Source organism: Rhopalosiphum padi, chromosome 3 (genome assembly GCF_020882245.1).
Source record: "Rhopalosiphum padi isolate XX-2018 chromosome 3, ASM2088224v1, whole genome shotgun sequence".
Taxonomy (NCBI): domain Eukaryota; kingdom Metazoa; phylum Arthropoda; class Insecta; order Hemiptera; family Aphididae; genus Rhopalosiphum; species Rhopalosiphum padi.
The window spans coordinates 14,642,687-14,667,002 of NC_083599.1; the positions used below are offsets into that span (position 1 = coordinate 14,642,687).

The 24,316-nt window shown below is 33.0% G+C and overlaps 1 protein-coding gene across 1 annotated transcript; it reads left to right on the plus strand.

Annotated features, from left to right (window-relative positions):
- LOC132927358 (paired box pox-meso protein-like) lies at window positions 1–24,143 on the plus strand. Its single transcript, XM_060991868.1, has 2 exons — window positions 1–802; window positions 21,627–24,143. The coding sequence occupies exons 1-2, from the start codon at window positions 739–741 to the stop codon at window positions 23,477–23,479; spliced, it is 1,917 nt and encodes a 638-aa protein (XP_060847851.1). The 5' UTR covers window positions 1–738; the 3' UTR covers window positions 23,480–24,143.
- Window positions 24,144–24,316: the final 173 nt, after the last annotated feature.

Consider the following 24,316-nt stretch of genomic DNA (forward strand, 5'->3'; position numbering starts at 1 on the left):
AGTCGTATTGGCGCGGCGCAGTGCATAGCAGTGTAGCGACGACGACGGCGGCGGCGGCAGCTGTACACGGTATACGCGTGCATTTCGACCTGTGACCGTTACCCGTATTATATTATGTTATTATAATATATTATTTTCGTATTTACTACACTCGTCACGCGCGCGTCCACGACAGCCGTCGTCATACACATAATACTCGCTGCGCGTTATCGTCGCGTAACGATATCGGCGCGTAACACATCGTCACAGTATATATATATATATATATATTCTGCGGCGTTACGTCGCAGCCATCATCGCGCATTACCGTGCACGACATCGCGGGGCAGTCGATCGGCACGCTACGGTTACGGATACGGTACGTTGCTACTCGCGGCGGCGCGCGCGATAAACGTTTAAACGCACGCGAGCGCGCACCCGTGTCGTCGCGTCTTAATAAGCCGTACACCGTGACGGCGGCGCGCACGGCACCGGTAAAATCCGAGAAAAATATCTGTAGTAAGTTATCGCCCGGCGTTACCGGCGTACCCGCGACAGTCTCGCCGCGGTCGCGGTCGACGCGCGTCGCGTATATAAAAGCGACGAAAAGTGCGTGTGTGCTGTTGCCGTTGCTGCAGTTGGTGTTGCTGCAGCCGCTCCGGCTTATCGCCCGCAGCCGCGGCGCCGTCGCTGCCGACGACGAAGACGATGCCGTTGGCCGACGACCGATAACAGAGCTGACCACACCGCGGGCGGCGCATGGACTTGCAGCAGCACCGACAACCGCGACACCGTCCGTCACCGTCGTCTGACCGTCCTGCAGGTACGTTTCAATATTATTATATCGCCCCCTTTAAGTGCCTTTGCAGCGAGATTACGTATAAATAAATACATATTTAAAAATAAACAGTATATACATAATTTATATAATCAATTCAAATTCTAATAAAATTAGATAATATATTTCCGATTTATATAATCATTAATCATATACCGTTGAAAATAACCCATTTGGATACATCGCGATTTGCCGTCAAAGCAATTAAAGTGGTTTGTGGTTCTTTTGGAACACACTGTATATACATATACAGAATAATGTGTTTAAACGTGTTAAAATGAAATGTAGGTATATATAACATAATTTATTTGGACGTGGACGATTGATTTAACGTATAATATATTATACGACATTCATCATTATTCGAGTTTCATTAGCTATACGAATGAAGCCTTATGTAATGTAATCGGTCACTCCGTATCAATTTAAATATATATATATGATGACTTTTGGGTATATATATAATCATACTCACGAAATTTTTTGGCCTAACGCGGTTTTCTTCACTTGGGTGCTGTATACTGTAGCTGCAGCGCAGCCACAATTATTTTCACGTGATCGTTGCAGCTTATATTAAATATGTATAAATATAGGTTATTATAGGTTTAATTAATATAATTATTAATAATTAATAACGCGTACACCTTTGGCGGCAAGCAGATTCAATGCTCGACCGAATACGACTCGCTTTGATAAATAAATATGCACTCGATAAGAGAGCCGACGGGACCGTCATCGACCCACTGTAGTTTGCACCGGCGGCCGGAAAACGCGTCTGTAAAAATCGGCGGCGGTACGTCTGTAGAGCTAAGAAAAAAACCGCGACAGTAATATTATGTAAAAAAAAAAAAGGTCGGAGCTGACTGGCTACAGTTGTTGTTAATAACTTAATAAGTAATATAATATATACATTAATATATTACTTCATTATTTGCAGTTCATCAGTTCAAGAATTAATTAATTAATCGCGCAGCAGCGTCATCTTATCTATCCCCACCACCCCTACAACAGTTATAACTTATAATAATGTATACGACGAACGGAAATGCACCGGGGGCGACCGATTAATCTGCACATACATATTATTATAATTTTTATCGTGTATAATATACCTATATGTGCGGGGAAAAATATAATATCAATCAGTACAATATAATTATTACATATCAATAATCGATTACACGTCATAGTGATGTAGATTCTATGTAAATAATATATACGCTAAGCAGCTTCGCGTATGTACATTTTTCGACGGGTTTGTACGAATACAGTTAATTAATATCAATAATGTTTTTATTATACATCGTATAATGGTACATATATTATTATTATTATTATTTTATCAATATAGTGATTTGTTTTAAATTGTTATTTTTCAACGCATATAGTATGTATATGGTTACGTGTTGAAAAATATAATATGATAAAATGAATTATGTGTTGTATAATAACATGCAAAGTATATGACATTACTAGTGTTTTTCTTTCAAAATTCTTCGAGCGCGAGAGCGGAAAATAAATAATAACGAATCCGTTTCAAAGGGATTGTCGCTGTCGTCGTGGTATTAGCGCGTGTTTACGTTTCATAATTACGCGTGGGCGGCGTGGGCGTACGCGCACGGGAAACAAACGCATAACCGTAATAATCATAATCGCGTGTGTAATCATTTATAATTATAGCTCTGGCCGTCACAGATTTGTCGTCGTGGATGTTGGCTCGACGCCCTGTCGCGTATGATATAAGTGTTTTTTCTCTTGATATACGTTTTTTAATTTTTTTTTTTTTTTTTGGCCCTCTATTATAATATTATACGTGCGAGGCGATATAAATAATACAACACCGACAGAGCAGCAACGGCATATTATTTTTTTTGAATACGCGCGCACCCGTCTACTTATATAATAAAATGTTTGATTTAAATCATAAAACTAAATTAATATATCAGATTTTTAGTGCTTTACGCCATTGTTTTTCCGGTGGGTGTCGGATTTTCACTATGCATATCATAATTAATTTCGAATATCATAAAAGTTATAAAATTGTAACATACTACCGCCATTACCATAAGCATATTGTTCAAAGGAAGCAATAAATATTATTACAAATTATACTTTTTGCTTCTATTTTAATTTATTTTATTATATTATGGCGTTTATCATTTTAAATTTATAAGATAGAGAAATTATTGATTTAGAAAATAATCTGAGTTTGCGGTACTATGTTATGTTATGCTCCGTCCATGAAACTATATATATATAGGTATATAGGTATATAGGTACGACGAGTGTATATGTATACAGTATGATTCAACAAGAGTGCCCATTGTTTACCCCAATGTATAGGTATATAATATATCTTAAGAAATAAATTAATTTAAATTCTGATTTTTCATTTTTGGAATTTTTAAGTATACGAGTAGCTACTTATAAAGATCATAATAGCATTTTTCAATTGTTTAAGTTTTATACCATTTAAGGGGTATTCTGAGTTGATATGAATATCTTTTTCCTAATAAGAACTAACCGTTTTTATTGAAAATGATTAAGCCGGTGATTTATTTTGTAAATGTTGATATCTTTAAATCACAATTTGAATGAGTATTTCTGAGTTAGTTAAAGATGTTAATATAATGGCATTTTATTCGTAAGTAAAACATATTAGTAATGGAATTTTATTCGTTAATAAAACATGTTAGTAATGGTATTTTATCCGTTAGTAAAACATGTTAGTAATGGCATTTTATTCGTTAGTAAATTAATTTTTAATGATTTTTCAAAAATTAAAATATAATATGATGTGTAACATCAGATCGTTCATGTAGGTATTTACAAATTATAAATTGTTGATAAATTAGTATTGGCATATTTCTTACTTATTTAAAAATCATTATAGCACCTATATAATATATATAGATTATAGTTACTATTTTAGTATCTTCCTAAGTAATTGATATACATTAACATAATGGACATATGATCATTAGTGTACAAAATTCAACAGTTCAAAATCTATATTCATTCAAAATTCGATGATTAAGAGACATAGAATTCTTCAAAAAATTAATTTGATTAGCAGTTAATTGATAAGTGTTTTTTCCCGATAGACAAAAATAAGTTGTATCGCCACAAGACATTCTTTATAAATGACGTATAAAAAGTGAGTATATATATATTTATTTAAAAATGTAGCCTTTGGTATTAACCTACTATTAGAATTAAAAGTTCTAAAAATCAGGATTTTAATATAAATTCGTATGTTATAAGGAAATACAAAGACGAATATCTTATAGTGAATCACACTGTATACATCATGATATAAAATTTACTATAATATTTAATATAATAATGTATTTAATAAATACCAATCCATACTGGCTATACACGTTTACCTGTATATAATATATAAGATATGTTTTATCCTACGCACCACTTAGCCGCGCGGTAAACGAAAGCGGCCTGCAGTAGTCGTGTTTGCGCTCGTTTGTTTGTCGATTTGTTTGTGTAATACTCGCAAATATCGTCGTCGTCGCCGCGCCGCCGATGTAGTAAACATCGTCGGCGTCACGACGACGACGGTAGCACCGGTACCGGCGGTAGCTATTAGCACTGCGGCCGCGTATTAGCTGCAGCACACACAGAAACACAATATCATATTATTATTGCAGTTATCATACGACGTAGCGCCGTCGCGGATATAAACCTTTTAATTCGGTCTGATGTGTGACGACGTCGTATACGACAATGCAAACACGGGGCCGCAGCGGCGGTATAATATTATATACCTGCGGAAGACATAATATTGTGGCAGATCGTGTGTTATACCCGCGGTGGCTTAAATATTATATAGTAAGTAGTCGGTAAGGGTCGCGATCGAGACTCATCCGCCGCCGAGTCGTCCTCGACTGTATAGCGTTTCTCTCTCTCTTCGTCGCGTGGTGATTTCCGCGGAACGAATAACACAAAGAATATTTTACGGAGCCGCCGTCGACACCGGCGCCGGAAGTCGGTTGTTCCGTCGTGTTTAAAAACACACATTGTCGCGTCCAAGTCGTGTAAAACATATTATCGTACGTATCGTATAATATATATATATATATAGTGCGAAGGGACGGCCGCGGGAGTGGTGCAGCAGACACAACGGTGAAGACGATCGACGAGCCGGCGGAAAGACACACACGAGATATCCAGTGGATGTCGTTTGTGTAAACCCTAGACACCGCCGCCTGCAGTATTAAATGTATAGCTGCGCCGTTTGTATTTCGTGCTGTATAATAGTCTTGTACAACACAATATAATATAATATATATATATATATAAGAACGCAGTCGTTTCCACTATACTAATAATATTCGTAATTATAATCGTAACGAGGATCCCTGTGCGTTGTCGTGTGGTGTATATATATATATATATATTATACGTACTGTAACCGCTCCTCTGCACCATCACCCCCCACCACTCACCGCCGACCAGCGGTCGTGCGTGAAAACACGTGTAAAACACGGGGCACCGGTGGCGGCGGTGACGGTGGCGGTGGCAATAAATAAGACGCGCGGCGCACCACACCGAGTGCTGCAGCTCCGGAGACGACGGCGAAGAGGTTATAGGGAGGCGGCGGTGGTGGTGGCGGTCGCTGCAAAGAAACAAACCGGCTAATTATAATGTAAATGTGAAAATGAGCGACTGCCGTCAAAGGGACGACGGCGGCAACGACCACAATTATATTACACGACTGCAGCGGTATACGTGAGTCTCCCCCGCCGCCCCGACCGGCCCACGCGCGAGATCGCGAAGAAAATAACATAACATATTATAATATTATACACGGTCCCCGCCGCCGCCACCGCCGCCACCGCCACCGCCACCGTCTTTGTTCTAATGCCGCCCGCCACCCCCACGTCTTCCTCGTCGTCGTCTGTCCACACACACACACACACACACACACACACACACACACACACACACACACACACACACACACACCGAGGTTGTCGTCAAATTAGTTTGCTACTGCTGCGCCTGTGTCTATAATAACAGTATCGTACGCCGAGAAACACAAGAACCGGCGGCGGATAGATGACAACAGCAGTAGATCACATCGGTCGCAGCGCCGCCGCCGCGCGCGTCTAATATCGTGTCTCGTGGTGTGTGTGTGTGTGTGTGTGTGGACGTCGTTTTGTCGCGTTTGCCGCCGACGCCAATTAATTATAATCATCTCCGCGACTTTAAAAAACCGCCGCCGCCGCCGCCGCCTCTGACTATTGTATATTTTTATTTATCCGGCGGCGGTGCCTTCTTCCATTATTACATATTATGCGCTTTGCGGCCCGTTTCCGTCGGCGTTGTCTCTATACGCGTCCCCACGCACCCTATAACTCAACCGGCGGTTCCGGTTCCGGTGGTTTTTCCGGCGAACCACCCGCGCGCCGATGTGTGATTGCCGAACAGCGCTCTGCTCTTAATTGTAGGGTACCTACCAAAATGTTTGAATTGTTGCACTTATTGCTACCCATAAAAAAGTATAATAATGTTCGATAACAATATCCGAGCGACTCGTTCCGATCGAAGCCGCCATAGTTACTACACGACGTAACTCTAATAAATATATGATTATTTTGAGATTGTAGCTATAATATTATGTAGTTGTTTAAATCGTAAATATTTATTAATTTTTTTAAAAAGTAATTAATTTTATAATTTTTACAACATATAGCTAATAAAAACAATTAGTACTGATATTTCATGTATACTATTATTTAATGATCAGAAATAAGAGTGGAATTTGACTTCAACCCACCGTATATGTTGACGATCGTCATCACACAGGCGTGTACAGGATTTTACACCCGGTGCTGTACACATTTTTAACTGACCCAGTAGCCAGTAGAACAATAATAGTAGCTCGCATAATTGCACATTTTATCTCTGATTACGATGACATGATTATACATAAGCAAAAACCGTAAAAGGATATGCTTGTGCGAAGTAAAAAATATTCACTTGTATTACCATATCATTCGAATATATAAAGTACTATAGAATCAAATACTAAAATGAATTAAATTGTATAAACGGGCTATGCGTATTATGGTAATCCATCAAAAAGACACTATACTTAGACAAATCATGAATAGAATACGTTGCCAAAGTATGGATGCGTCTGTTGACTGTTTATCGTGTAATCTTGTGTCATAGCGTATAATGTCCTGATTGAACCGTGGTTATCGCATGTAAATATTATCATACTTATCATTGTAAATCATATAACTGACTTCTCACATTGATTGACAATTAATAGTTTGAAAAATATTTTATTTGATCAACAATTAATAATTATTGAGCACTCATATTTTTATTTGATTTTAACTTTAATATTTTTTAAATTATTCATAGGTATCATGCAATTTTTTAAATATATGATACTGGCCAACTAGATCCAAAATAAAATAGTCAGGTGCATTGCATACGATGACATGATGTATATAGGTATACGTGAGGCGTGTTTCGGGGGGTGAACGCTGAACTGCACGCGTGCGAGAATATTTCCGGAGCCACGAAAGTCGCGGGTGAAAAGGGTCTATTCCTGTAGTCCATCGTCTTGACGCAGAAAAAGAGAGCTCGTGCGTTGCAGACAATATGTACCTATAATACCTATACATGACCATAATATTATTTGCAACGTGTCACCATAAGCAAGGGCTTGACACTCGTTCGTATATAAGCATACAGTGCAACATAGGACATAGGTTAATAATACATAATTGTGTGCGTATGTTTTTGGCGGCAGCTGTAGCGCATTGCGTTTATACTTTGTGTATATATATAGTAATAAGCAGATGAGCATAGCTTCTTCTTTTGCTCTGAAGATCAATAATTAGGATCCAGCAATAGACTTAAGGTTATATTAGTATCCATTATATATATATATATATATATATATATATATATATATTGACTCGGAGTTCGTAGTCCACCGCCGCTCATTATCTCAATCTGATTCTCATTATCTCGCGTCGTATATAGTCTCCGTTCATTTGCCGTACCTATATATATATATGTTGTAATAAGGGTTAACCATCTAAATGACACATTCGGCCAAGAACATTCTGCTGCAGCTGCCCCCGACGAATATTATACATATGTATACTTATACTGATGTACGTCTAAATATCGTGTTCCGTGTTTGCAGGGCTCTAATAGTTATTATAGCTTGCAATTTTTTCGTTGAGCTGACATCTAATAATAATTATATTATTCATTCTGTATAATTCCGTATTTCCGTATTTTAAACAATATTTTGAAATACTATGAAATTTCATATACTCGTAAGATTGATCGTGTATATACAGATAATTTACACACATAAATATAATTATTTTTATTTAAAGATATAAGATTATAATTATTTTAATTTTTATAAACTACTCTTTAAATCAGAGAATAATCAGTAAAGTAATAATTCAATTTCCGGTTTTACATATTATTTATCTATTTAAGTTAAGTTACTGATAAATCGTATTATATATTATGTATCAATAATAATTATAATGTTTATTAAATTGTTGTATTGAATATAGTTCCACGTTCCTGTAATTAATACATTTCAGTTTTAAAATAAATAATAACAATTTATAAAATATGTATATTATTCTTATTGCATATATATAATAATAAAAATTACAAATATTATTTGTAAGTCATATAAATATATAATTACATTACTTTTCAAATAAAAACTTCTAGTCCATGTGTGGTTGGAATTTTGATTTTCTATATAGGTAATTTATTATATAGTTAATTCTACTTATCCATAGGATATTTAGTACCTTATACCTACTAAAAATTAAAAAAAATGTACTTATATTTAAAAGTATAAGTAGTAAAATTAAATGGTTATAAACTTATAAATATTTTCTTATTTTTAATATAGCAAATTAGCTTAATCTTATTATGTGCTTTCGAATTTTCTTTTATTGTTTCTTATAACTACTGGTTAATATGATTCCAAAAAATTAATTTTATAAAATATATTGTAGCGATATGCAACGCAGATGTGATTTTGTTTGTTTTATGGTACCAGTATTATATGAATATATATTGTAGTTTATTAAGTTTAAACTGTAAACTATTAAATTTTTTTGAAATTGTCGCCTATTTATGCATATATTTGTGCGTACTACTGCATCTATATATTTTTTTTTATACTTTTGTATACCGGAATGTTGTCATCGTTGGCGGTTGGTGAAATCAGTGGAGGCGTAGTGGCCAATTTTGTGGGTGTAAAAATATTAGTCACTTCCCTATAATTCCCCCTCGTTGTCATTATCATTTGTTACGGTACAACCCATTTATGCCCCAAACTATTTTTATCATAATAAACAAGGGTGGATATTTGATTATAGTTGTTTTTTGTGGAAGAGAAAATATATTTGAATAGTTTATTAGAATCATATACAGAGTCGAGCAAACAAGTAATCTTATTGAAATTTATAATTACTATAATTTATAATGGTTTTTTATAATAATGTTTTATTTATAGAAATGTCTTATTGATATTTTTAATATTATACTTCTAGTATTTCTACAGTGACAGTAGTTTTTATTTATTTAACTACAGTTTTTACCAGTAATTTAAAGAGATCATTTTTAAATTTTCTCGGTGTAGATTTTATAGTTATATAGTTTTATGATTAGTTTTAAGTTTTGTACGTTTGGTAAGTAAAATCCATCAAATCGATTATAGATTTATACTTGCCCACATTGCTAGCAGCTCTGTGGCCAATTATTAACTTTTCAATAATAGTTGTCCAAATAATATAGATCTTATAAACATAACTTGTCTGTTACTATTGAGTAAAATTCTATTTCAACCTATTATTATGAAATTTTACTTATAAATTATAAGTTGCTATATGTATTTTCATCAAACTATTCAAATTTAAAGCATACATAATACAACAAAATTATACTTAATCGTGATACATGAAAATTATAATCATATCAAGTTAATTTTTTGATAGCTTTTCCCTATATTTTTGAGTAGTACCTACATATTTATAAATATTAAATAATTCACATTTTATAAAGGTATACATAAATTGATTAGCAATATTGATAAGTTATTTAATGCCATATCAGGTATATTATAAAGTCTATAATGTATATATAAAGGCTAAGGACAATATTGTCAATTAATAAAAACAATAATTTATACATTATTTTTACATAGACAATTAAATATGTGTTTAAGTTACTTTTATGTATTGATATAAAATCATTTTATTACCAGGATTTATTATTAATTAAATATTTTAAACATTTTATTTTATGTATGTTAATTTATTGCTTAAGTTATATTATTCCATAATAATTACTTTAATAATTACATTTTTTTTGTAAAGATCTATTAAGAATTTATTTTTCCTTTGAGGATAAACTATTCTATATAGATTTTTTTTTATTATTATTAAATAGTACTTTATTTATATAAAATAAAATTAAAATTTATATATAGTTGAAAATGCTGTGTAAAGTACTCATTATTATGTATAATTAGTATTTCACAACTAATTTCTAAAATCTAAATACAAATTAAATAAGTAATATTATTATTTTGTTGATATGAAAGTAAGACATTGTACATTGTTGGCCAGTTTATCATAATCTGGAAAATATTTACTGATTGCTGAATAAAGATTCGGCTTTATAAATTAAAAAGTGTAGATAAATGGTATATTCAAATCTTTTAATTTTCATGTGAGAAAATTTTGATTTACATAATGTATTTGTAATATGTATAGATCCAAGTTATGTATGTAACTACAAAGCTGTACATTCCTCAAACAAGAATATTTTTTTCCTTCAGTTGGTTCCAAAAATTATTTTTAGAACCTCAAGCTTTAAGGAATGTATCTGATTTTATTCTTATAAGATACATGTCAAACAAATTGTTTATTTGCGTAGAAATATTTTCAATACATGAAGTATAATAATATATGTTATTCTCTGCAGACTTTAGAGTAAGAAAAATACATAAATATGATAATCAGCTGTAATTGTTGAATATCTTCAAATCGTTAGATCTATATCAAATTTATTGTACACATTGTCAACCTCATTACAATATGTTTCTACAAGTAACTTTAAATTTTTGCCTTTCAAATTTTTAAAGTATAACTTTTACATTATTCGAGTTAGGTAATTATTAATGTTTAAATAAAAATTTTTATTTAAATCTATTTATAGTTCTCAATAGTTTAATTATAATCCCACTACTTCCTCGAAGTTCAAAGTTTAAAGTAGGTATTTAAATGATCCAAATAAATATATACAAATAATTTTGCACAGGTATTTCGATAACTTTGAGTGTTTGCCTCATATATTTTATAGTTCATCTAATTTCCAATTACGATGATTTTTATATATTTTGTTGTAAGCAGATACATAATTATATAAATATAATATATATTATATAGATATCTATATTTTAATGTATGCAGTAAATTGCGCTTAAAAGCTATAAACGAATCTTATCTATACATTTAGGCTTTTAAAATCGATTAATAAATGTATTATATGCATGCATTATATGAAGATTTTGACAAACGCGCGGTCAAATTGTTATTTATATTATTAAATCATTCATAAAAATTTTGTAGTTTGTATGTATACGCCTTTTACCTGGTATTGAATCTTCACCACAGGTATATAGGTACTATATAATGTGTGTACTATTTGTCCATCGCGTTTTACTAGTTAGACATCAATAATAAGCAAATAGAGTTCATTCGCGAGTGTTCGTATCGTACGTACCTATTATCAATGTACCTACCCCAGCAATGATCCCACCAGTACACACATCATGTAATATATTCATATTATTTCGCAATAACGCGATTTCGTCAAATTTTTCTTCAGTAGCAACAGCGGCGTGCACGCGTCGTCGCTTCGTTCTGCTCTTTTTTTCGTATCGTAAAAAATATTTTATTTTTTTTTTTCGTTTCAGTGTTCTTTTCTCCGGCTAACCGGCGCGCCTTCTTTGCGCCGTCGACGATTAATTTCACATATATACTGCCGTACATAATAATATATTAGGCGGCACATATGCATAACACAGTACATAATACACACACACACACACACGCACGCGCGCGGAAACCGAGCATAATATATATATATATTGTATGTGCGTGTGTGTGTATAAACGCACTATAGATTATTATTATTATGGCCGCGTATTATAATATTATACACACCGCGCAGTATATACGACATATTATAACGCAGTGACAACGGCGAAGTTTTATTTTTACGGTGACGATTATTAATCTTCGTACGCGTCATTACGATGTCGGTACGGTCGAATTGCGAGCGCGTCTCTATTATAGACTCGACGGCAGCCATCCGGGTCCGACGCCCGCCGCTCCGCCGCACGTCACCCCCGAGAAGCATGTTCCCCAACCCCGCCCAGCGCGGCCCATACCACCGTCGCACCGCGCCGCCGCCGTGTAATGGATTCGTAAATGACGCGTACCGCCCCTCGGCGGCGGCACTGGCTAATACACAAATAATACACGAACACTATACGCGTACATATTACATGCAGTAAACGCGCGCGCACACACACACACGCGTGCGCGCGCGACGGATAGATAGAGCCGGGCGATTGTAATTATTTTCTTGGCTCGCCCGTCCGTCCGCCCACCCGCTCGCGGAGGATGCGCCTACTGTATACAGTTATTTATACGCTCGCGTGAAACGTGAAAACGGAAAAAAAAAAGAAGAAAAAATCGACCTAAATGCACCGACTGTATTACTATTATTATTATTATTATTATAAACTCCGTTTCGTATAATTTATCGCATACGATATATTATGTATGTACGACTAATAATAATATATGTTATAATAATATATTATTATAATAGTATCGACGACGGAGTTCGCGAAGTCCATCGAACGCGTTATAAAATAATATACCACACAATATATAATTGATCACATTCCATCGCGTGTCCCTCAATAGTTTTCGCGCTCGTACCGCCGTCATAAGTTTACCGCGTCCTCTCGCCGAACCTCTTATTATTATGATATTATAACCATCACGCAACACTGAATATAACAACTAATTAATAGTAAGTATTGTGTTGTTATAACGTCTCTATATATTCATGTATATACGAACTATATATTATTATATATTATAGCTCAACCATATCACACGCGTGTTTTTTTTTTAATCGCAGTAGGTTAGATAAATAATAAACGCTTTTTATTAATTTATAACAATCATAAAATAATATTATATAATAGATACACCTACCCAGTCCCCACTGGCACGTTGTCTAATTTTTCTAAATTCTACATAAATTTCCGGATTTCATTAAAAACTGGTGTGCACGTTTACATAATTTTTATTGGCACGGCATACCAGTTTTTCAAAACCAATCTCTACAGTTGCTTTTATATCTCGAAATAATAGCTATAAACTATATAGGCACTAGGCAGTAGCGTAACCAATAACCATGAAATATAACTGAGAAATTAAGTTTTTATACGCCTTTTGATATAAATACAAATCTATAGTGTTGTAACTTATACAAAGGTATTATTTAGATTCACGAAAGAATTATTTTTATCAAAATTTCTGACCTTTATTCAGCATTTTTATAAAGACTTATACCATAATTCCTTGTATGTCTTGCCCCCCTCATAAAAAAAAAAATAAATAAATAAATTATAAAAATTCCAATGATATCCATATTATTAATATTGATTTGATTAAGTATTCCTATACAAAATGAATATAATTTGATTACTAATAATAGTAATTATGTACGTATTAAATATATATAACGCACACATAAAAAATAATATTCAAGCATAATATCTAATCACACCTAACCAGTAAGGCAGTAACTACCCCCATTATAAGAATGCGTCGCTTCAATTATAAAAAAGTTGAACTTCACTTCTCAAATATTCCAATGCAAACTGTACTTTTACATAATCATACTGTTCTCTTTAGTATAATATCATAATAACATCTTATGCAAATATGTTTGGTTATTTTATGGATAAAATAGATTCGTTATATAAATCGAATTGTACTTTGTTTATTTTTATACGTATATAATATAATAGTTTTATCTCCCAGTTTCTCTAGAAAATCACTTATTATTAGTAACATTTATAAATTAATAAGTGATATGGTATTGACTTAGAGTTATGTACCTATTCCGTCTCTGTGGTTGATAAAATGATATATATTGATACATTGAATATTTGTAGAAATAAGTACGACGTTAACATATTTCATATTGAACTTAAATAGAAAACAGTTAAAGTACCTAAAATTTCTGATGCATGAATATGCAACTATCAGACTGCTGCAGGTAAACTTCAATTACCCAGTTGGAAAAGATCAAGAATATCTTTATTTTATTTTTAACTTATCCTTTATATATTTAATATCAGTTATTAAAGTTAATAACCTGGTTGCCATTTGTACTAATGCTATGAGTTGATCTACAAAAATATCTAAATTCAATAAATTTCATTTTAATGACTTACAAAAATACAAAAGTCTGTTATCAACTCTTCTAAGTCAAAATATGATAACACATTTTTAACCTTTTTAATTCAGCACTTATTTATATGTTAGTTGTAAATGTTGTAATTCATATAAAATACATCGAAGTTTACGAATGTTATTGTTTCTATATTTTAAAAATCCTTAATAGTTTTTATGTACCTATCTTTATCCCTCTACATTAGCATAGAAGAACACAATTTTATTATCAAATTACTTATAAGTTTCAAATTATTTACGGCTTTTATAACTAATATTATATATTACTCAAATAACATTATATTTTTCAACCAAACTGAACATTTATTTTCTTCATAAATTATTCCATGAACTTGTAGGTACACGTCACTTGATGCCTTGATGGTTAAACTTTTTTTTCAAAGACTGACATTTCAATTTACTATTATACTTGCAAGTTTTGTATACAGCCATCATTGATTGGTTTTATGTTTGTAGAACGATCTAAAAATGTCAATATTTTATTTTTATCAAATGATGATATATATCTTCTTATTCATACGTTACTCAGTTACTGCATCATAATATTTTGAATAAAACATTTTTGTTTTAACCCAAACAAATATATATATATATATTATATATTTATTATATTCAATTCCCGAGTTTTACTGACCATTAAATTTATTAAGTTATTGAAAATCCACGTATTGAGTATAATATGATCCATATGATTGAGTGTATTTATTATATCAATATAATATCGCCTCCTCTTTAAATGATGGCACTTTTAATTCGTATTTTATTATTTTGATTATTTTTTTTTAAAGTAACAAAACAACTGATCCAATATTTTACAAATAAATGAAAACACTCGATATGATAAACAGGTTAATATAATATTATAGATTAATCAAATGCACATAATAGAAAAACATGTAATTTATTTAAATGGTAGTTGTTCTAACTGGTCAACTAGGCAACTGTTTGTTTAACTATACGTGATAAACTAATACGATAATCAAAAGAATTTGTCACATAATCACTCGCTTTCAATGAATAATTCCTAATAGGTATATTATACAGAGTAATATTAATTTTTACTGACTATTATTATGTACCAGATAATAATTAAATTATAAAATAAAAAATGTTAAAAAATTTAAAACACTTTTAAAATAGGTACTATCTCCCGTATACTCTCAAAATCTCCTTGTATTAAAAATAAGCAGAATTTGATTTTTATGACCTTAAAAACCATAAAAAAGAATATATAGGAAAAAATGTTTATGACATAAAAATATCAAAGTATTCTTTTAAAGAAAATCAAGCATGATATTATAAAATATGTAAAAAAAATTAACACTCATTGAAAATACATGTTATACAATTTCAATAACTTATTTTAATAATATTTTAACACTTTTTATTCTTGGTAGCTTATAAAAATTTTTGATATTTAAAATTTTAGAAAATTATATCTACAACGTATATTATTTTCAAAATAGGATCTATAATTTTCTAAAAAAAATGCTTCTACGTCATCCCAAATAGATTTATAATTTGGTCTAAAATGTGCAAAACTAAAAGAAAAAATATATGATGAGTTATAAAAAGTCTAGCTTACTAATAACTTATATTTTTAAATTAACCGATAAAAGCAATACCTAGCAGATTACTTTACTATATTATAGTACTTTATAGTTTATATATACATGTTATATGTCTAGTTATATCGAACTGTTTTAACTTAATCAATTTATACCTAGGTTATTACACGTGACTTCTCTACTATTATATGTATTATATGTAAATTCGATCTTCGATTATTTGTCTATCGAAAATAATATAGATACTTAAATATTATCGTATTTTAGAAATTTCGTTATTAAATTGAAATATATGTAGGTTATAAATACAACCATATATATAGTTATTGAATTCAAATTTTTAAATGTTTAATGAATAGAAAAGTTATTGCTGTATTTAAATTTAGTGTTAAATTCTTATCAAATATGTATCTATTTATTATTTAGCGTGTATATGGTTTGTGGTTACATACATTGATTAGACTAATAATAATATGATAAACATACGATGATAGATTGAATTAATATATGACAAATAAATGTATCAGGTATCTATAAACTTTATCCAGAATGAAAATAATAAGACATTACTATCAAATTAAAAATAAGCATAGCTATGGTTATGAATTTTTGTTGACAATGATAAATATGTATTTGATTAGTTATGAATTTATGATACTGGTTTTATTATTGTTTTGTCATAATTTGTTAATTGTTACATCAGTCAAAAATAGAAATAATAGAATCTTAATTTATGGTATAATTACTTATTAACGTTTTTAAAATATTTTTTATTTTGAAGTCATCTCAATATATTTAAATTGAATTTCGAACTGTTAATCAGTGTTGTCTCGCTACACGAGGATATATATTTTTTTAAGTTCGGCTAAAATCGATGCGTTTTAAATTATGGTACTCTAAGTTTTAATATGTCACATAAAAATGTTTTTGTTGTCGCAAGGTAAATGATGTACCTATATTTTAAAGTTTAAATGATCGAAATGGAGTGGCATAGAGGTAGATTGGTATAGATAGAAGCCAGTAGGTACCAATAGTTTCATGTCAAAGGTTTGAAATTCATTTAGTATACATCGAAATTCTTAGAAAAAGATAATGAAAATAAATTATTTAAATTATTATGTTAAATTTATTAAAATCTAACTTAACTATACTTTTTAAATTAATATATGAATCATTTAAAAGCATTTTTTTTGCTAATCGTCATATTATTATTATTAATTTTATTTAAAACGATTAAGTAGGTATACAGTATAATTATGTATGAAGCTAATAAAATCAATAATGGCAAAAATATTTCAATTTTTAATTTTATGGATTATTTTTAAATGAACTGAAAAAAATTTAATTAAATTTAATGGTGAATTAAACTATAAAAAAACTATAGTCAAGTTCTTAAGTTAGCTAAATTATTAACTAACTATATATATATTATATACTATATAGCTAATAATTGTATTGAGTCTTTAAAAAAACTTTTTAAATTAACTCTAGTCTGCAATGCCTTTGATCACGTGTATTGTATGTTTGTATATAACTATAAGTTACAGTCTAAAGAATAACTGTTGCGATGAGAATAGAAAAACGATGGCGGATAACGCGTATACCGCCGCCGTCGCAGCATTCTGTCCCGGGTGTAATATACGACCGCGCGATGTACGTGCGAATATTCGCGTGCCGCAAAGCCATAACGTATATTATAATACGCTAAACAATAATGGTTTTGCGCGTAAATTATATGGAATACACCTATACATTTTAATGTAATATAGCTGCGCGGTTTTTTTAATGAGAAATTTGAGCCGTTCGTGTAACCCGACTCTCGGGCGGCGGCGGCGACGGTAGTCAAAACAATATTAAATACGCGCGCACACTAAAACGATATGGCGTGTGTAATGTGTATGCACACTACGAGTGTACATTTATTCTTATATAATATGTGGCAATACAACATTAGTATATACAAATTACATTATAGGTTATATGTCACCGGAAATGTATAACGCATATTATTATATATTTATAGGTAGGTATATACATACAAATATACAAAAACGCACTTGAACCCATCGAATCGTTCTTCACGGTTGTATGTAATATTATCTGTAGCCGATGGATTAAACAATGAACGAATACCATCGTCATTTGTTTAAACTCGCGGAATGTATACCACCGACTGCCGAGTAATTTGTAAAATGTCTTGCGAAATTCAGTGATAAATGCCCACTTTTATATAATAAATAATTATACAACAACACGACCGCGGTTTCAAACATATTATTATATAGTTATAAACTTATAACGTACAGGGACGTTTAACGATTTATAAAAAGATATTAAAAAAATATATATTAATATACACTTTTATGGAATGTAGATAATATTTAGTTATCGTGATATTAAGAATTGTATAATACTACTGCTAAATGCGTACACCTACTGACTGACTACCTAGCTAGTATAGTTATCTATAGTATACTTTTATACTTATAGACTCCGCCCATATAATACCGGTTAAATATCAGTAGATATACAGAAATTATTTTTATGCGATGTGGGTATAGTAAAAACATATAATATTATATATATCTAAAAAATAAAATGAGATATAAAACGCAGTTTATTATGCAAACATATATACAACTAATAGATATTTTTATCTGAATTCTTTTCGATGGATTTTATGTTTTGAAAATGTTCTATTTAATAAAAAAACCCACAGTTTAAAATACGTATATATCGATTACCTATACTGGCAATACTATATATAGATATAGAATATAGATAGGTAAATATACCAATACATATCTCATCTAAATTAATTTATATTTATGTATTTATAAAATATATACTCCTATATATTTACACGGTGACTTAACATTCTTACTTAAACTTGCAATTCAATTATTATAGATTATGAAGGGGAAAAACGTGTAAAACATTTTACTATAGATATTTATTTTTAATTCAATATAATAAATTATAAGTACTTATAAAATAATTAAAACGTTTAACTGAATTTTATTCAGTATTTATAATATAGTATTCATACCTAAATAACTATATAGATATTTAGTAATCTACATAGTAAGGATATTGAATAATAATAGAGGAACACACATTCTTATAGGTATATTGTATTACAATTTTAAAGTTTAAGTTGATGCAATAGCAATAGTGATTATTTGTTACTTTTAATATTATTTTAAATAAATTTGATCCACATAAATTATGTTGGTAACTTCATCTCAATTTATCATAATATTTTCAACATTTATAATAATAATCTAAAGATCTGTTATAAATTTTAAAATGTACTTGCTAATAATATAAAAAGGTAGGCAAGTTAGGTGTCGAGTGGGTCACTGTTATGGGTACATTAAATTTTAATTAAATAATATATCATTGTATACGAAAAATTACCATGAGCGGAAACGGTCTGCTTATATTAGATACTAACTATTTTATAAATTTATGATATGTTTTTTAGATGTAGCTAAAAGAATATAATATATATATATTTTTATATAGGTAGATAATGTCTTATACCTAATCAACATATTTTTTAAATTTAATTTAGTACATATAATAAATTAATAATATATTAGGGTAAGCATACATTCTAGTGGTTTTGTAAGAGGATTGTCCTTTGTTTAAGCTGTGTATCCTGTTGTCCTGGCAAACTTCTTTCAAACGCTTTGGGAGTTTACCAATTATGCTTAAAATGACCTTTTAATATACCAATTGCGCTCTGTCTTTTTTGGATAGATAGACCAATTGCGCTCAGTTGTTTTCAGGGTTTTTAATATTATTCTACATTACACCTAGTATATAAAAATACTTTTATAAAAATATGTATTTTAAATAGATTTATAGGTACTATTATCAACTTGTAGCTTGTCGTATTTCCCGTAATTTCTTACGTTTTGCTTTAAATTAAGTATATTTGAATGTATATTAGTTAGCTATATTTAATTGTGTATATACATATGTAACTTTTTCCGCCGTGCAGTAAATTACATATGTCCATGTAAAAATAAGGAACCTAAAATATAAGTAGTGCAATTGGTGTACTGATCTAAAATTTAAGCGGCGCAATCGGTGTACTGACCTAAAATGAATTAACAAGTTTTTTTAAAAAAGTAAAGTAAATGAATAAAGGATTTGATAAAATTTTAAAAAGTATTAATATTACTTTATGTTTTTCAAAATAAAGTTTTTATATGTTTGATTTTAATAGTTTAACAATTATATTTTTTCACAATTAAAAATCGAAAAAAAAATATGATAAAATATATTAGTTTAAAAATATTATGGTTATTATTTTTGTTATATTTTTTATTTTTTAAATATGGTCACACTATAGTTTATACGATTTTTTTTTTTAAATAGCCATGGTTAAAATACCATTATTTTAATAATACACTATTGGATGTACGTTTTTCCATACTTATTTTCTTATTTTTTCCTATTATAAAAAAATTACTTGGAATTTGCCATTTTGACCTATTTTCTATCCAAAACTCCTCTTAAAGTTTAAAATCGAAGCTTTTTTCTTCTACTTCTCGTTTAAACAGACATAAAAAAAATACACATGCGCATCTTTGTAAAATCAATACATTCATCACTCCACTCAAAATCTGTATTGTATTTAACTTTGGATTTAAAATTAAAATAAATGAAGTATATACAAAAATACTGTGTCTGCATGTAGTATCTTTCAGTATATTTACATCTCATATAGGAGTTGGTAAAGTATAGTTAATAATAATATATATTTTTATGTGACATATAAAAACCTAATTTCGAATATTATCTCAAAGAAAATAAATAATTAGTTAATGTAAAATTCTCAATAAAACGACTTTTCTTTATTATATTGTCCTACGCGTTTTAATTAAAATAATTCAATATTTTAATAAAGAGTTTTAATCATATTTTTATACTATACTATTTTATACTATAATAAATCTAAACATAAGTATATAATTGGTATAACACCATTAATGAATCTTTATTATGTAATTAGTAGTATATAGAGAACGGACTTAAATTCTCTAAAAAACAAGAAAAATAATTTAAAAAAAACATTGAATGCACTCATAACTATAAATGTTCTTAAAAATATTTTTTACATTGAATAAATTCTTTTTCTTATTAATTATTCGTTTAATTGCATTTATGTATATAAATACCCAAGTGTATGTTCGTGTCAACAAAATAATTTCGTATGACAAACCGTATTTTAGGTGTCGATGGTGTTATATTTATTCGATCGGTAAAAACATAAGAAATAATGAAAATAGAAGTACGACAAGGCAAAATAAATATAATATTTTATTTTATTTTTTTAGAATGAATTTTAACTAAATTTTTATAAAATTGTATCCATTGCTATATAAAACTGCCTTAGAAATATAAAGATGTATTAAAAATGTGAAAAAAACCGCAAAATAAAAATTCTATTTTTTATAATTTCTTGATGTATAAAAATGAACTTTGAGCTTGAAAAACAATGTTTTCGGAAATTCAGAATAAATGGAATTTGCAATCAATTCAACACCCTAGACCCCTATTATAGTGATATGTCATTTATAATTGTTCTAACGATAATATTATATTATTAATAATAATAAACGATTGTGTTTACAGAATTACATAATCGGCTTTCTCAAATGTTATTGGAACCGCAGCAGCAGCACGGTGGTGGCGAAGAGAGAGGCGACGAACGGCATCGTCGCCATGGACGGCACCATCACGACGAGCACATGAGTGACGGCGGTGGCAACGAACAACAGCAGCAAATGCTGTTACTACACCAACACCACCTGAACCAGCAACACTTGCAGCACCAACAGCATCACCCGCACCAGCAAGGCCATCAGTTACTTCAACAGTTGCCGCAACATCAGCAACAGCAGCAGCAGCAGCAGCAGCACCAAGACAATGAACTACAACAGCACCAACAGATGCAGCAGCAACGCCAACACGAACCGTTGGACGGTCACCATCACCAACACCACCAACTGCATCACGAGCAACAGCTGCACGATCTCCACCACCAAAACCTACAGCACCAGCAAAACCTACAACAGCACCAGCAGAGCCTCCAACAGCAGCAGCAGCAGCAACAGCAGCAGCAGTACGGCGAGGTGAACCAGCTGGGCGGGGTGTTCGTCAACGGCCGGCCGTTGCCCAACGCGGTCCGCGTGCGCATCGTCGAACTGGCCCGCGTCGGCATCCGGCCGTGCGACATCAGCCGGCAGCTGCGCGTCTCGCACGGGTGCGTGTCCAAAATCCTCGCCCGGTACCACGAGACCGGAAGCGTGCTACCCGGGGCCATCGGCGGCAGCAAGCCACGGGTGACCACGCCCCGGGTGGTGGCGTACATCGGCCGGTTGAAGCGCAAAGATCCGGGCGTGTTCGCGTGGGAGATCCGCGACCGGCTGCTCGCCGACGGCGTGTGCGACAAGTTCAACGTGCCCAGCGTGTCCAGCATCAGCCGGATATTGCGCAACAAGATCGGATCGTCGGGACCGACGCAGCAGAACGCGGCGTCGCAGCAGCCGACGGCCGTCATGACCGGTGCGGGCGGCCTGTCGCCGACCACCGCCGCGGCGGCGCACCACATGTACGGGCCGTACCACCACCACCACCACCATCACCACCCGTCCGCGTCGCCGCCGCCGCCGTCCGTGGCCGCGGGCTATCAGCTCCACCACCAACACGGCCAATACCACCACCAACACCACCAGCTCTACCACAACCATCACTACCAACAGCACCAACACCTGTGTTCGCCGCCACCGCCGCCGCCGCCCTCGTCGGGTCTGTCGCCCGCCGTGCCGCCGGCCACGGGTGGCTCGGCGTGTTGTTCTCCGACCGTGCCGGCCGCGGCGTCCAGGTCTCTGACGTCGCCGTCGCTGGCCACACAGCTACAACCGCCGGCGCCGCCGCCGCCGCAGCACTGTTGGCCGAGTCCGCACGCCGTCACCGACATACTCGCGGCCGCGGCCGCTGCTCAGCAACAGCATCAGCACCACCAACACTTACACCCGTCGCACCCGCACCACCTGCATGCGTCGCAACACCACCCGAACGGCCATTACGGCGTCGGCGGCGGAAGCGGCGGTGGCGGGGGCAGCGAATCAGCGGCCGCCACGACGGCTGCCGCCGCAGCAGCCGCCGCAGCAGCAGCCGCGGCCGCGGCGGCCAATTACGACACGACGGCCGGCGGTAGCGCCGCCGCAGCCGCGGCCGCCGCGGCGTACAACACGTACTGCAGCAGTTACTACCATCACGCGATGGTGTACGCGGCCACGGCGGCGGGCAGTATTGCGGCGGCCGGCCGCCATCCGTCGCACCACCTGAGCACGACGCCGCCGTGCACGGCAGCGGCCGTGTGGCCACACTCGATAGGACCGCCGCCGCCGCCGCTGCCGCCGCCCGCACAGTCGCCGACGCCGTCACCGCCGACATCGGCCGCGGCGTCGACCACCGCGTGACCATTACCGCGGTGGTGAATTCTCAGAATGCATTACACCGACGGACGGAAGACAGAAATCATAAAATTATAATATAAATATTATCGTTGTGCGGTTTTTATATATAGAAAAATACTTAAGGTATTTCGATGGTCACTCCGCTGGTGTGCGTTGGACGTCGCGTGTCCGCTATAGAACGTAAAGACTAAAAAAACGAATTATGTACAATTATTTTATTAAACATATTAGTATAATATAATATAGGTACGGCGTCTGTGTAATAAAATCGTGTTCATTTTATTATATTTTTTCACGATTCGTATACGATTTAAACTATAAATATTTTATTATTATTATTTTTTTTTTTAACTGATCTAATTGGATGTCGACATGATTTAATATTCATTAAAAACGATCATAATATGATATTTTGTATATTATGTACAACTTAAACATTGAAAGTGGTAGAAACAAATAATTGTAGTTCGACCGACAAAATATAAATCCAATTGTCCGCCATCACTCTTGTCTCGCCCATTGTATTACATGCATTATACATAATATACTTCCATAGGTTAAGCACATCATGTACACATATGTTTATAAATATATAATTTATTTAAATTTTTTTTTTGTTTTACATAAGCGTTTATTATATTATATTGAAATTTTACAACTGTGACTATGAAGTCGTTTTTTTTTTTTGTCAACTATATATTTATGTATCACTCATATCGAACGAAATTTAAAACTAAAATGCCAATACTGTTGTTATATTAATCATCAGTCATGCTGACCCAAAATAAAGCAGTTGTAACCTGAATAATTATCGTGTAGGCGGTGGCCCGGAAACAGGGC

Bases quoted from the DNA above. Each gene is read 5' to 3' on its own strand.
- LOC132927358 (XM_060991868.1), top strand. From the start codon at position 739: ATGGACTTGCAGCAGCACCGACAACCGCGACACCGTCCGTCACCGTCG. The intron at 803-21,626 runs GTACGTTTCAAT...TTGTGTTTACAG, and splicing joins GTCGTCTGACCGTCCTGCAG to AATTACATAATCGGCTTTCT.